This window comes from Aspergillus lentulus (genome assembly GCF_001445615.1).
Source record: "Aspergillus lentulus DNA, contig: Alt01, strain: IFM 54703, whole genome shotgun sequence".
Classification (NCBI taxonomy): Eukaryota; Fungi; Ascomycota; class Eurotiomycetes; order Eurotiales; family Aspergillaceae; genus Aspergillus; species Aspergillus lentulus.
The window spans coordinates 2,441,411-2,456,015 of NW_028322123.1; the positions used below are offsets into that span (position 1 = coordinate 2,441,411).

Genomic DNA, 14,605 nt, shown 5'->3' on the forward strand with positions numbered 1-14,605 from the left:
GCATTACACGTCAGAGGTTCAGTGGCCTCTGGTTCGTCAGAAGCCTCTCCAGGCCTTTGCCTCATTATGCCAGTGATAGAATGGGGTTGCTCCGCTGCAGGCTGTCTTCCGGATCATGAAGATGAGTGACACTCCTTCTTGGAATGGATCAAGGTCGAATGCGACCTGACTGTCTACAGTGCTTGGTTCTTAATTGCAAACAATTTCATATCAAAAGAGAGTGCTGTCCATGCTGATCGATATTCACTTAGCTTAAGGTAAATTGAATCTACACATGAGCGCTCTTAGCCTTATCACTCCGAGAGAGGAACATCTCTGGTTGGTGAGCATTTCCGCTTGAGATGCAAGGAGTTCAGCTCCATGTGATAGGCCATTGCAACAGGTCCATGGCGAAACCCCCGGCATGAACCTTGTTCCGCGCAAAGCGGTAAGGTCAATGACTGTGAACGAACTCGGTTCGTCAGATTCTTCACATGCCACATCGCCTCCATGAGGCTGGATTCTCTTGTTGACTCCCCTTTCTTGCGATCCACGTTTGTGGCAATGGGTGTGCGAGCCAAGGGGAAAGCCTCGTCCTTACACACTTGAGCTCGTCCGAGTCCTCCCTGGTCATAGACGAATAGCCATCAATGATGGCGCAATCTGGTGTGATCGTGGGTGTAAGGCCCTGTATAGAATCCGGCTAATATCGAGCTAGCTTGGCTTGAGGAATGGTTTTTGATAGAGACGAAAGCACTATAGAACCGGGAAGAGATACTATTATACCGGAAATGCAATCATTCTACTGCTCGATGCCGGACCTATACAATGTAGACAACCGTCTGGCTGGTATTATTATGCTTTCTGAGCAAGGTGTTTAACGTTGATCTCGTGGGAGTAGAAGACAAGATTCAGCACTCGTACCGTAGCATTTATATAGTTCTAACTGAATGCAAATCTGGAACTCATTCATGATATATATTTTGTCGGTATCTTCTGTCGTAACCAGTTACAGGATATAAAGGATTCGCAAACTAGCAAGAAGTTGTCATATCCGGCGAAGGGTTTGAATAACTGGTGCAGAGGCATCCAAATTGACAAGAGCAGCACTAGATTTCAGAGACTGCAGACAAAACCATCTGCTCGCTATTATTGATAATGCGTTGTGAGGAAGTACAATATCCGACGCCTCCCATTGGTTCTTCTTAACTTCCACATTGTCGGTCACGTGCACCGAGCAGCCGCAATTTTCCCATCCCGAGTGATATCTCAGGAACTGTTGGTGATCCACAATTGGCCATTGCTAGGACAGCATCATTCAAGATGCAGAAAATTATCCGGAGGACAGCCCTAGCGAGGAATCAGGCTCAGCGAAAGGCGATCCGAGCGGCCAAGGCCGCCGAGCGCGAAGAATTTAAAGATGCATTGAGACAGCGTTTCGCCTTTAACCGCATAGAACTCGACAATGTCCGTGCCGAGAGAATACGACGCCGGGAAGACTGGTTGCGAGGGCCTCTCGCTCCAAAGCGTGATGCAGGTCTCGATGGAAAGACCTTCGGTTCTCTGAGCCCACAGGCGATGAATCCTCCGACGATACCCAAGCACTTGCGCAGGAAGTACATCAATATTGCTGCGGGTGACCGGGTGTGTATCATGAAGGGCAGAGACAAGGGCAAGATCGGCGAGGTCATCAAGGTGGACCCAAACAATGAGACTGTGATGGTCAAGGACCTCAATATGGTGCGTTTTTACTGTTGCGTACGATCCACGACTACCTACTAAGACTGGCGGTTTTCTGCAGGCCGATGTGCATTTTCCCGAGTGGTTGAACGAGCAGTACGGAAACAAGACCCCCTTCAACTCAGTAAACCTGCCGATCTCGCTTGACGACGTCCGACTCGTGGTCGCGCTCGATGACCCGGAGACGGGCGTCACGCGGGACGTATTGGTTGAGCACGTCTATGGAGGAGAGCCCATACTCGAGAGAGAATACGGCACAGACACCCCAAAGCACACGAGATATATTGCCGGCGAGGACATAGAGATTCCGTGGCCCCGCAGCGAACCCGCGACAATGAAGGATGAGGAATGGGACACACTCCGTATGGAAGTTGAGACGCCGACATGGATTCCTTCGTTGCACAGCGCCCCGTTCCCTCCTAGCGTCCTCGATGAGCTCCGCAACCCATTCTCCAAGTACCGGACGAGGCACGACCCCGAATGGGTTGAATCGAAGAAGATGGAGGACCTCAGAAAGGAGTATCTTCAAAGCAGGTCTTTGATGACGCCCAAGGGTGAACTCCTCGCCATGCTGCGGGCTAAGAAGGCCGAGAGTATGAACGCCAGACGGGACGCTGACGGAAATTTCATTATGGACGACCAGACGGCTGGCTTCATCGCGAATTTCATGCAACAGAATGCGGCGAAGAAAGCTGGGTCTTCTGCTTAGATTCCAGATGACGTTCTACTGGGGATACTGTATTCAACCTTTCTTTCTTGGGATTCAACTGCGTGTATACAATTGTACTGTAGCATAAGACAATAAGTCCAATTTGACAATAGAAACCAAATATTTTGTTCTGGTCAATGCGCAGTGGCATCATTTGGTTGCGATGCAACACAATGGCTATCTAATAGCTTTTCTAATGAGCGACCATCGCATGAATACAATGGAGATAGAGGAGCGTCATCTCCAGCGATTTGCCGCCGGGGAGGGCCCGTGGTCCTTTATCCCATCCCATCTATCCGCACTCCGATTTGTCTCTCATCCTTTCTTCTAACACATAAAAAAGTTCAGCCCGTCTTCGCTATTTCTTTTTGTTATTTGGGGCTGTAGCTTGTAATCATATCGTCATGTCTTTTGCCACAATTAATCGATCTGCAACGAAGACTCTTTCGGCCAGTATCCCTGCCATTGAGGATGCCTTCGCTGCTGAACCTTCTTTGAAGAAACGAGTTTATGATGCGATTGGTACGTACACTCTCACAATCCTGGATTTCCGTCAGGCCTCTGCAGTTACGAGATGCTTCTGGGAATATAAGCTAACATTAACATTTTTTTTTGTCAACAGAGAATACCCCGCAACATGTCCCTCTCTTCGAGGATATCGCTAAATATACCTCCAGCCTGCTGGCCAGGCACGCAAACCTACGTACGCAGCCCGTAGAGGCCGACGAAGGCCCTGCCGCAAAGAAACGAAAGCTCCAGAATGGCAATGTCGCAGGCGATACACAGTCTCCAGGCGATGTTAAGGCGGAAGCGTCTTTACAATTCTACATGCAGGATGTTTCCTTTGCCATACCGCAACGCAAGAAGCTCACCCTCGAGGTAACTGCCGGGCGCGGTTCTCTGCGCGCACGGAACCAAACATCAAAGGAAGTGGAATTTGGTGTTCCATTGGACAGAATACGTAAGTTTGAACGCGTGGTGTTTGGTAGCTAAAGAGTGCTGACGTTTGACCGTACGTTTGATAGGACATGTTTTGTGCCTTCCTGTGCCCGAGAAGTCTCAACGCCAATTCAACTTCTGTATCATCCCGCAATATAGCGATGGCATCAACCCGCCTCCGGAAGGCGAACAAGTGTTCGAGTCCATGGTATGGACTGTCTCCGATGGACCGGCTAAGGCTGCATTCTCTGGGAATGGGCAGCAAGTCGGCACTGGTGATGGTGAGACAGCCGAGGCTTTGGTGCGACGGATATTGAATGAGAATTTATCACATACAAAAGTCGTCCGACCGGATGAGAGGCAGTTTGTGAGCGCTATGCCAGAGGCGCATCGGAAAGGGGAGAAGGCCTATCATGTCAAAGCCTTCCGTGGTAGCAAAGAAGGTATGTGATCTTCCAATTCTGACTCTTCCTCAGTAAGCTAATTCATATATTCAGGCTATCTTTTCTTCCTCTCTACGGGTATTTTCTTCGGTTTCAAGAAGCCGCTGGTCTTCTTTGCCTTTGAGAACATTGAGTCGGTCTCATACACTTCAGTCCTCCAGCGCACCTTTAACCTCAATATCGCGGTGCGGCCCAACAATGGCGATGAAAACGAGACGCAGGAATTTGAGCTGTCCATGATTGATCAGGCTGACTATGCCGGTATTGATGCATATATCAAGAAACACGGTCTACAAGACGCGAGTCTGGCAGAAGCGCGACGTGCTAAGCGCTACAATATCAATGGAGCCAAGGCAGAGGAAGATGTTGCTGGCAGCGCGAACGACAATGCTGCGGAGGAGAGCGAATTACAAAAGGCTCAGCGCGAGCTCGAAGATCAGGAGGATGAGGACGAAGAAGACTACGATCCTGGGAGTGATGGCGAGAGCGATGGTAGTGGCTCGAGCAGCGAAGAAGGGGAGGACGGTGATGAAGAAGGTGATGAAAATGATGAAGGGCAAGACCTTCTTGCGGCCGAGCTTGGGAGTGAAGCAGAAGACGTAGCTGAGGACGAACTGTGATCCTTGTCTCGGATCTGTGACACTAACTTTACGTGCGCTCGATGTAAACAAGATCCTGTCATGTTTGACTGGCCCTTTGCGTCCCTCCAATTCATATAGAGTGCATCCGATTACTTTCCCATTGTTCTTCACTAAATCATCTTTTCTACAGTAAGCTTAATCCCAAGCCGCTAGATAGATCGAGTCCGGTTCTTGTGGAACATGAACACAGATGCGCGACAGTCATAAAGATATCATGCATGATCAATGCCTGCCCTGGCTTGCGCAGGTAACCATCATCCAATAAGATGCTGATATGAATACAACTCCGTGTTTCACGCCAACAAGGTCTGATAGACTCGAATGGCCCACAACGAAAGGGAGTAGAATAGAGATGAAGTTATTATTGCATCATATAGTGGGCCAGTGGGACGTGGCAGATCCTGCTGCGCCGTTGATAGTGCCATACTCAATCCTCTTTCCTACCAATCCGTCGTCTATTCTGTATTCGGATCAGGATTCTGTGAACCACTCAGTCGGTTTCGTTTGGCGCTCTGCCGTTCGACCATCGGTTAGGTAATTTGAGATTGCCGAAGCCATTCCTAGAAACGCTTCTATCAATAAAGGGTTTAACGGGTATCTGATCGTTTGTACCAGTCGGAATTAGGGGAGGTAAATTGGGTATAAAAATACACTGATGTGCGCACTACGTCCCCGGGTCAGGTACAAAACGGTATCAGGGGCTATCATCCATGGATGTCTTAAAGCGTCTCCGCCGCAGCAATGCCAACTCAGGCTGCTGTTGTCGCCACACGAACAACTGTCGAGTCGGCAAACTCAATCGCTGGCGCTTATCAAAGACTCTTTGAATTATTATACATTATACTGGTAAATTCCAGGAAGCTGGGGACAGAATCGAATTGTAAACACATCTTACAAATACGTTGGTGTGCCTCATGTACTTGTCAGGTCCAGCCGGGCTATAACCGTTATGTAACATACCAAAGACACTGACGAACCTAAATACCATGCGACATTCCGCAGTTACAAGAAAGTAGTCTGCAGGGATTTACCTGATAGTGTCAATGATGAAATATGATAGTAACCGCAGTAACAAAAGGTCCTGATCAGATCAAATTCCAAATCGACTCCCTTACACAATTCTGCGACTTATCAAAGTTAAGATCCATTGTTTCCTTCTATGTATTTGATGCGATGACTGGCCCACTGGACTTTAGTATTCGTACGTGGTAATGGAGTAGGTACTACTTCAGGCACTAGGCTAGACAGACTAGATATCTGGTTAGTCGACAAGCTCGGAGCTCCAGCTCTCTGTTGAGCTAATCTCATTCCTTACTGGTTCATCACTAGCAGACTTTGAGACTGACGCCAGCATAACCCACTCCGGCTTCCATCGTTAAACGTTATGAGCGCCGGATAGATAAATGGTGAGTCCCTGAGCCAAAGCGGCCCCGAGTCCAATACATCGGACAAAGTACGTACGGAAATGATTTCGGATTACCGCTTTTTCCTTTCCTTAGCTATCCCCTCTGAACTTTGACCATCGCCCCCTTCCTCACTGGGCGATAATAATATGGTCACTTTGTCGCCCCTTAACTACAGGGGATCGAGGGTCTCAGACTGAATACTAGAGTACCTTAGCTAGGAGGTATCGTAAGGTGATCCATTGAGTAATGTACGGGTGGATACAGTACGAATTACTCTGCACTCGCATCCATTTCCAACCCTTGACAAAATTCACAAAGATCTTGGCCACAACCATTGAAAATTACCGTTCCGTGGCTGTACAATATTGGCGGGTACATGGGGGGCGGTACCCGAAGGTACTAGGGTAGGTACCTTAGGCACTCAAGAAACCTAACTCGACCAGTGACAGTCGCTCAAGATTTCCTTCGCTCAGCCAAATCATCCAACCAGATCCCCTTTCCTTGCCTGAAAATCTAAGGTATCGTCTTTTCTCAACTCTCTCTCGGATCGTAAGATATCTGGTTGGTATTAGTGCAGTGAGCACCAACTCTGGCTCTCTCTCTCCGCCTCATTATTTCCATTTCACTTCCCTTTTCCTCCCCCGTAGGTAGGTACCTAGTCTAAATCCTGTCCTGCACTTCTGACTGGTGTACGCTGCGTGGGCCCTCCGTTCTAACCACTCATCGTCCTCCATCTTTCTCCGTTTCCTCTTCTCTTTTTGTCCAACTCCCCAACTTCCTCTCTCCTTCTCCTTCACCTGCTGAGTCTCCCCTCTCCTCCAGCTCTCCAATCTTCCTATCAACCGCTGCACAGTGCGGCTTATCGTGGCTGCCACGCAGTTGGTTTGTTGGTTCCCGGGAGTTGCCCTTTTTGTTTCCTTTTTTCCTTTCCCCCGTCCTCCCATTTTCCACGGTGTTCGCCCGACCGCAATCATTGCCAGTGTGCAGCCCCGAGTCCCAGTCCGCGGAGCAACCTACTCGACTCCTAGTCGCTCTGATCACAAATCCTGAACAAATTCAACGATTGCCTTTTTCCCAGGTCATCTGTATCACCGTTGCAATCGTCTTTAGCAGCCCTAGGCTTGTCGTCGATTTTCCGCCTCGCCGTTTATTCTCAACATCGATTTAGCTGCACGTCGAACTCGTTCATGAATGGTCCCGCTTGGTGAAGGAACAAAACCTGTTCTTATTTCTACGTGGCTCGACGATCATCTGTGAGTAGACTTGCCAGATTCGGATCCAAGTTATCTGTTTTCGGTGTCACTTTTACTCGCCATTTCTGGTCATTCCAGTTGCTGACGGCTCAATTGAGTGCAGTTCGTCTTCCACGTGATATAATATCGAAGAGGCTCTCCACAGTCGTCGCTTTGAAGTCGGTATAACCTGATCTCGAGACACGGTTGCGACCATGGCATCTTCGTCGTCCAACGTTGTTGGAGTTCATTATAGAGTGGGGAAGAAGATTGGTGAAGGATCCTTTGGTGTTATTTTCGAGGGTACAAACCTCTTGAATAACCAGCAGGTGGCTATTAAGTTTGTATGTTTTACTCGAAATCGAGTCCGAATTCAGTGACTCCTGATGGTCTAACTGTCACAGGAACCACGCAAGAGCGATGCACCTCAACTGCGCGATGAATACCGGACATACAAGATCTTGGTCGGATGCCGTAAGTTCACATAGTAATACAAAAGCTGATCGATAATTCTGACTCGACTACAGCTGGCATTCCCAATGTCTACTACTTTGGCCAGGAAGGGTTGCACAACATCTTGGTCATTGATCTTCTTGGTCCTAGTCTTGAAGACCTCTTCGATCATTGCAATCGTCGGTTCACTGTTAAGACCGTAGTGATGGTCGCCAAGCAGATGGTGCGTGCTGTGTCTTTATACTCCTGCGGCCTACTCGATACTAACCGCATTACCAGCTTTCGCGTGTCCAAACGATCCACGAAAAGAATCTGATCTATCGCGATATCAAACCGGACAACTTCCTCATCGGACGACCGGGCACCAAGGCTGCAAATGTGATTCACGTCGTCGACTTTGGCATGGCGAAACAATACAGAGATCCCAAGACCAAGCAGCACATTCCCTATCGTGAACGGAAATCGCTGTCCGGTACAGCACGTTACATGAGTATCAACACCCATCTGGGACGGGAACAGTCACGACGGGATGATTTGGAAGCTCTGGGCCACGTCTTCCTTTACTTCTTACGAGGTGGCCTTCCCTGGCAGGGGCTGAAGGCAGCTACCAATAAGCAAAAGTACGAGAAGATCGGAGAAAAGAAGCAAACAACTGCTATCAAAGATCTCTGCGAAGGATATCCAGGTATGTTGTTCAGCAAGCCGTAGGCGTTCGATGGAACTGACTTTACCATGCAGAGGAATTCAACAAGTACCTTACCTACGTCCGCAACCTTGGTTTCGAAGACACCCCCGACTACGACTACCTGAGGGACTTGCTCACCCAAGCTCTAAAGAACGCTGGCGAAGTAGAGGATGGAGAGTATGACTGGATGAAACTGAACGGCGGCAGGGGCTGGGAATACAAGGCGTATTCGTCCCAGCAGCACCTGCAGCACAATCTTCCCAATTCGTCCGCCCGCGAGCTCCATGCACAGCAGCTCCGCGGCAGCCAGAGGCCTGGCGTTACTGCAGACCGTTTAAACGCCGCGCAGCCCCCGCCCCCATCTCCAGCGAAACCCGGAGCTGGGAAGACGCGCGACCGGCCAAGCGCCTCCGGCGGAATGCCGCCGAAACGTCAGAGCGGGGGTTTGGAAGCGACAACGCCAACGGCATCGACCCAGGCGCAGTTCCAGAACTCGAACGCGAATCTGTCGGGTCGCATGGGAAGTCCGGCGAATCCCACGAAGAACAGCCAACAAGGGCAGGGCACTCAGGGCAATGACCCGCAGCCTACTTTCGTCCAAAAATTGATGAAAGCGCTGTGCTGCGGTAGGTGATGAATCTGCCAAGTTCCCAAGTGTCATGCCTCCGTGCTTATACAAGCTTCCAGGTTGACACAAGGTTCATCGACGGTGCCTCTGTAATTCTATATCACGGTGTGGTCATGTTGATCATTCAACGCTCTTTTTCTCTTTGTGTCGAAATTTTTGGTGGGCTTGAAAGGCAGCATGCTCTTGCGATTCCTATTTTTCTGCCAGGGGTTACTACCCTCCTGGTTCGGATCTAGCCGGCTATACAGGCATCACTCCCAGATGAGTGCACGATGGCTCGGGGGTTCCATGCTCTTCTTTTCCCCCTTTCTCTTCTGTCATCAATGGGTCTCGGTTCTGGGTCACAGAACCGCCCTGTCTACGTTCGCTATAACTTCTTCTGATGACATCTTTTACTCGAGCTTGGAGCTTGACCCGCCCATTGAACGAGGAGCTCTTCGCACCCTCCCTACCGAATACTCCGTCATCCTCACAAACATCATAGTCATCATTCATTTCATGGTGCTACGGCTCGGAACGGCGAACTTTGAGAATTTGTCTTTGCCCTTGCATGTGTGTTTTTTGTCCAGTTTTTCCATTGCGCATTTCTGGCGTCAGCCATTTAATATTAGATCTCTATTTCTGTCTTGTTTGCTGCCGCAGTTTATTTGATCACTACCCTGATTCTCGCCGCGTCGCTCCTCGCCTCATCGCACACTACCCCCTTCCGTCTCTATGTGGCTTGCCGTGGCTGTCCTTCGATGGTAATTCTTTAATGACCGAGGAATAAGCGGCGTTTGTGCATTTGATGGAAGAGTCCCTCCCGCCTGGATCGGGCAGTCACTCTGTTTTCACGCGAAGCTTAGCATATAAGTGTCTGAATATGTCCAACGTGGGATGCACCATTGGTCATGGTGGTCATCCTCCCAAAAGCGGCCTGTGGCTGTCTGTTGTCTTCTCGTTCGTCCTTGCTCCTGAGCGTCTGTCTGCGGGGAGTCCCTGGGTGTGATTTTGTGCTTGGTTCATGCTCCGCTATTCTGCCTGTTCCCTCACGCAATCGTGCTCTGTGCTCTTTGCCTTGCCTTCTCTTTGCTCCTTTTCGTTATCGCGGGTCAATATGACTCCCAGGAAAGGAATGAATTGTCACAGGGGGAACGTGTTTGATATATGCTTCTGTCCTATAATACCGCGTTTGAATTTAATCTTTGCGCCTGTATTCATGTTTGAGCAGCGGGTTGGTTCTGTGAAGATAGCGTCTCTGTGTTTCTTCCTGGCAGTGCTTTTAAATCGTGTCATACATTTACACATGCAACAGCTGGTTACCGAGAGCTGGCGTAGAGAGTATCGAGCAATCATTACCTAGTCATCAGCCAGATACCAATGACAACCAGTAGTCAATGGATTTGCAAAGTATGTTTTGCTACGGAGTCGACAGGCCATATCCTCATAAGGAACATGGCGTTGTAGCCTGGGTGGTTAAGTATCACAGTATCTTTGAAGAGAATCCACTGTGGGATCCCAGTTCATGAACCAACAGAGAGGTAGCTCTAGACAATTGAAAGGAAGATGCAAGAATCGTAGTGGAAAGACTATGCATGCTCTACAGAATTCCTCCATGTACTTTTTGCTCACTCGTCCATACGTGCCACATCTCCCACCAGAGGAGGAAGAGATATCGAGATTGGAAACGATCATCAACAATGGGATGATCGGGTTGGTCTTTCGCCCTAATCGACAACTCGACAAACTAAGGGAAACTTTGTCCCGACGTCAAGAGGCAAGCATCGGACGATCCGATGGCAGATGGCAGGGATTCAATGGTCTGATGTGTCTCTTCAGCAGTGCACACTTATACTACGTAAGGCAGCTCATAGCCACTCAACCCTCCAGCCATACACCAGCGAGAGACTCGATTCCCGACGACACGACTAAATGATGGAGTGCAGCGATCGACAGAGGGAATCGTCCTCTCAGGCGCGACGATTGGTGAATTCCCTACGGAGAGACTAGTCTGTTGCTGATGGTGGTGAGGGGGTGTTCTGCAAGACTAGTATCTAAGAATGATTGCTCACATGCAGATGCAGAAGTCGGGACTTGGGAATGGCAGGGGTTGGATTCGCCAGGTGTCTAGTCTAGGCTTTAGAGCAGACACCACTAGGGATAGGGTGGTAGTGGTAAGTGCTAAGTCGACAGGGTTGTTTGTGGTGTACTAGATTTGAGGAGGGTAGGAGTGCAGGCTTGCGGTAGGTAGTCCTCCTGTTAAGCGAGAGGACTGCTAGTCTACGGAGTAAAGACTGCTCTATTAAACGATTGAACCCCGGGTCTTTGCCCTTGCTTGCTTCTTATTTACCTACAGTGAGTGGTGTCAAGCGTCTAGGACTGCGTCTGGCTTCATCCTAGGATGCCGTCATTGTGCATGGTATGCCGCCAGCGTCTGAGATAGATGAGGCCATGACGTTGCCGAGGTCATTTCAGTGGCAGGTGTAGTGACTAGTCAGGTTAGTTAGGCTGGAGGGAGCCATGTCTCGTAAGAGCGAGGATCGTCCGATTGAGGGCGTTTGAGTTACAACACAGTATGCTGGAGTAGCGGAGACTCCAGCAGCCTGGTGTGGTGCCAGGCGCTTCCCATATAGGAAGGTACTCTGTGAATAAAGGCATGAGTGACGTCCGGTAGATTGAACCAGTATTATGCTGGATCGGACTTCGATAAAGTGGTCGATCAACCAGTGATCGACTTGGCACTCTGGTTGATGAGAGCCAGAAAACGGTCAGGACCCGCGGGATATTGATGGACTGGTCGCGACGCTGTGAAGCGAATCGCTTGATTTCCCACCGCACAATCAATCGACGCTGTAAAGTTGCAAAATAAGATCGGACTCAAAATATGACGTCGTCCGACCCGAAGTTCGATATTATCCACACCATATGCCAGATAGGGCGTAGGGGCGTACGTACTGCACTCCTAATTTCAAAGTTGGCGCTTCATCTTGAAGGATATAACCATATTTCGATCTCCTCGGTGGAGAGTAGATGAAGTCATTGCCGTGGGGATCGTCCCGTCTTTCCTAGTGCTGTGACATGGCTGCGTCTTCGGTGTGGATTTAATTTCCTTGTTTCTGAGGGTGCGACGATCCCCACTGAGACATTCTAGAACGGATCAACAGATGGATGAGAGATGTTGATCCCCGGGTAGACCTGGCCATGAACAAATTGTTAGCAACGATCAATTGTCATGATAGGATCGATCCAGACGTCTCTGCCGACTTTGAGACAGGGGAAGACGCAGGCCAGCCTCAAGAGGAATCCCATTTGTCAAGATCAGACCATCATCACAGCGGTCGATTATGAAATCCGCACAGCTTGATGACCCGAATAGGCTAGTAGCATGAAGCAATTCAGCAGAGACGGATTCGGTTCGCGTGATTCAGAAACACCCGATTCACGAGCTATCGATTCCCTCCTCTTCCAGAGCTCGCATTACTGCATTGCACCTGCTGCATTGCCAACAACGGAAGAATTGTGGATCTTGAACACAGTACTCAGTATCCACTCCCAAGTTCGTAACCTGCAGAGTGAAATTTTTCTAGACTACTCCGTATATTCTCCCCTGACGGTCCTTGCCTTGACCGGTTGACCCCGAACTGTCAAGCGCAGACTCGACTCGACAGCCTTTTGCTGGGCATCCAAGCATCCAGGCCGCAAAGACGTTCCACTGAAGGACTCGATAGGCGAGAGCCGAGGGTCAAAGCAGAGGCCAAGGCCTCCATTGTTGGGCCGGTGCACATTAGGTCGCGGAGCACTGCAGATATCATTTTAGCCTGATGAACCAGGGACAGGTCCGAGTCGACCTACCTGCTTGACTCGCTCGGCTTGTTGGGGTTCTGTTGAGTATTGTTCTGTTTAGTGTTTGGTTTTGTTCTTCGCAGCTCGCACAGTCTAATGCTTTGTTGGACGAATGTTGCTATCAACAGTGTCAACGTGGCGTTGCCCCCACGACACGTGGATAGATGCATCTTGTGAGAGAAGACTGCTGTACCCTGCTACATTGAGCATAGCTGAAAGAACTTGGATGTTGAGTCTTTTATCATTGGATGGAGGAGAAAAACTCCAATGTCAGGAGATCAGACGTGTCCGACTCCAACGCCTACCAGTAAGTCCTTGATACTTTGGCTTCGTATGATCTGTCTGCTGGATAGCTCAGATGCTACTGAGCCGCCTGTGGTAAGCTCCGAACTTTCTCCTGCGTTTACTAGACTAGCCAGAATCTACGGAAAGTTTGTTCCAAAGAGCCTACGGTCAATGTATTATTCTAGAAGCAGTCGATTTCAGTAATTGCTCCGATTGTCTCGGGAATCGGCGTAGACCACCATCGTCCGTGTTCTCGTCTAGTCGTTCTACGCTTAAGCAGAAGTATATTGATGTAGCACTATTATCAACTCGTTTATAGTTGAATGGTCAATATCAAGTGGCAACAACGGGTGCACTGACATGCCCAAGAGCGCCTGCATGCCTTGGAAGCTCAACGAAGAAGAGTTTTCCAGACCAGTGGCGATAGTCTCACTAAGGACGACGGTCTGGTGTAACCCACATCCCCATATGTTTCGGAGACGACGTAGACAGAGGACCCTCGTATCTACTCCGTTCGGACTGTTTATCTTTTGCAGTTCAAGGTCCGAATTCGGGTGACCGAGAGTTGTTGTGGAGCCGCTGGTCAAAGATCTGGATCTGATGAGTCAAATCTAAAAGATCGGTGTTTATCTACGGGACGTACGATGTAAACAAAATTTCCTCAAAAATCATGATAGCGCTAGTACAGTGTTAAAACCCAAGACCGACGATCGTTCGATTTTTATCTGTGTACTCCGCAGTGGAATGTTGATAGATAACCATCGGGAAGAATAGGAAGGGCTACACCGGTGATGGTGAAGTATTATGACCATGCGACAATCGATTCTCCTGAAATTTGTACGTGGCAAATCGAACGAACGGAGGATTCGGTTGAGGGATACAGGTAAGTAGTATGCTCGGAGAAATGTAAAAGGAAGGATGCTACTAAAAGTGTAACTCTGTGCTCCGTACATTATTGACGAACTATCGGTGATGTGGCTTCTTGTAACTCCATTTGGCAGCTTCCATAATTGTTCTAGAAGGCGAGGATTTTTGTTCTTCTTTTCGCCGGCTTGGCGAGTTAAGGCTGAACGTGGCTGTTCAACTGTTGTCCGTTCAAGCCTTTGCGGAGAGTTAAATATCAATTATTGACAGTCCAGTTTTTAAGCGAAGGAAGGATTGATGTCTTCACTCTTGGCTGGAATAATACAACATTTTCGTCTCATGCTTTCTCAGTACTTCGTACCATATGAGCGATATCTCCGAGTCTTAAGGCCCAATGATCATCTTGCATCATTTGCAAGCCATTGCGTGATGATTCTTATTATAAGTGATTTGCAATATCCAGATTTGGACTGCGAGATGTATAACGTTGCAATTGGTCATAGTATAAGTACACTACTGCTTGGAGTTGTGGCACTTCAGAATATCATGCAATTCCTATCATTCCTGTCGTACACGGCATTACCAACCCTCAATCAGTAGAATGCAGTCTAGCAAGGGATGGTAGATCTCGTTCATAATTTCCAGTCGAACCTGCAGTGCAACGACGACAGGAATGTCAGAATGCTTGTTTGATAGATTAAAATTCTGGATGACGATGTCGAGACCATACTTTTCAACCACGACCAGAATACAGATTAGAGGGGTATGAATTCTAAATG

The 14,605-nt window shown here is 48.9% G+C and overlaps 3 protein-coding genes across 3 annotated transcripts; all 3 read left to right on the top strand.

Moving 5' to 3' along the window:
- Positions 1 to 1,302: 1,302 nt before the first annotated feature.
- On the top strand, positions 1,303 to 2,428 carry ALT_0770 (mitochondrial 54S ribosomal protein uL24m; the record flags this gene model as incomplete). Its single annotated transcript, XM_033556235.2, has 2 exons — positions 1,303 to 1,719; positions 1,781 to 2,428. The coding sequence occupies 2 exons, from the start codon at positions 1,303 to 1,305 to the stop codon at positions 2,426 to 2,428; spliced, it is 1,065 nt and encodes a 354-aa protein (XP_033412126.2).
- A 404-nt stretch (positions 2,429 to 2,832) lies between these two features.
- On the top strand, positions 2,833 to 4,430 carry rtt106 (putative negative regulator of DNA transposition (Rtt106); the record flags this gene model as incomplete). Its single annotated transcript, XM_033556236.1, has 4 exons — positions 2,833 to 2,950; positions 3,051 to 3,389; positions 3,454 to 3,810; positions 3,865 to 4,430. The coding sequence occupies 4 exons, from the start codon at positions 2,833 to 2,835 to the stop codon at positions 4,428 to 4,430; spliced, it is 1,380 nt and encodes a 459-aa protein (XP_033412127.1).
- A 2,874-nt stretch (positions 4,431 to 7,304) lies between these two features.
- ALT_0772 (casein kinase I) lies at positions 7,305 to 8,861 on the top strand (the record flags this gene model as incomplete). The annotated part of the gene is made up of 5 exons (XM_033556237.2): positions 7,305 to 7,433; positions 7,494 to 7,563; positions 7,617 to 7,765; positions 7,822 to 8,227; positions 8,281 to 8,861. The coding sequence occupies 5 exons, from the start codon at positions 7,305 to 7,307 to the stop codon at positions 8,859 to 8,861; spliced, it is 1,335 nt and encodes a 444-aa protein (XP_033412128.2).
- Positions 8,862 to 14,605: the final 5,744 nt, after the last annotated feature.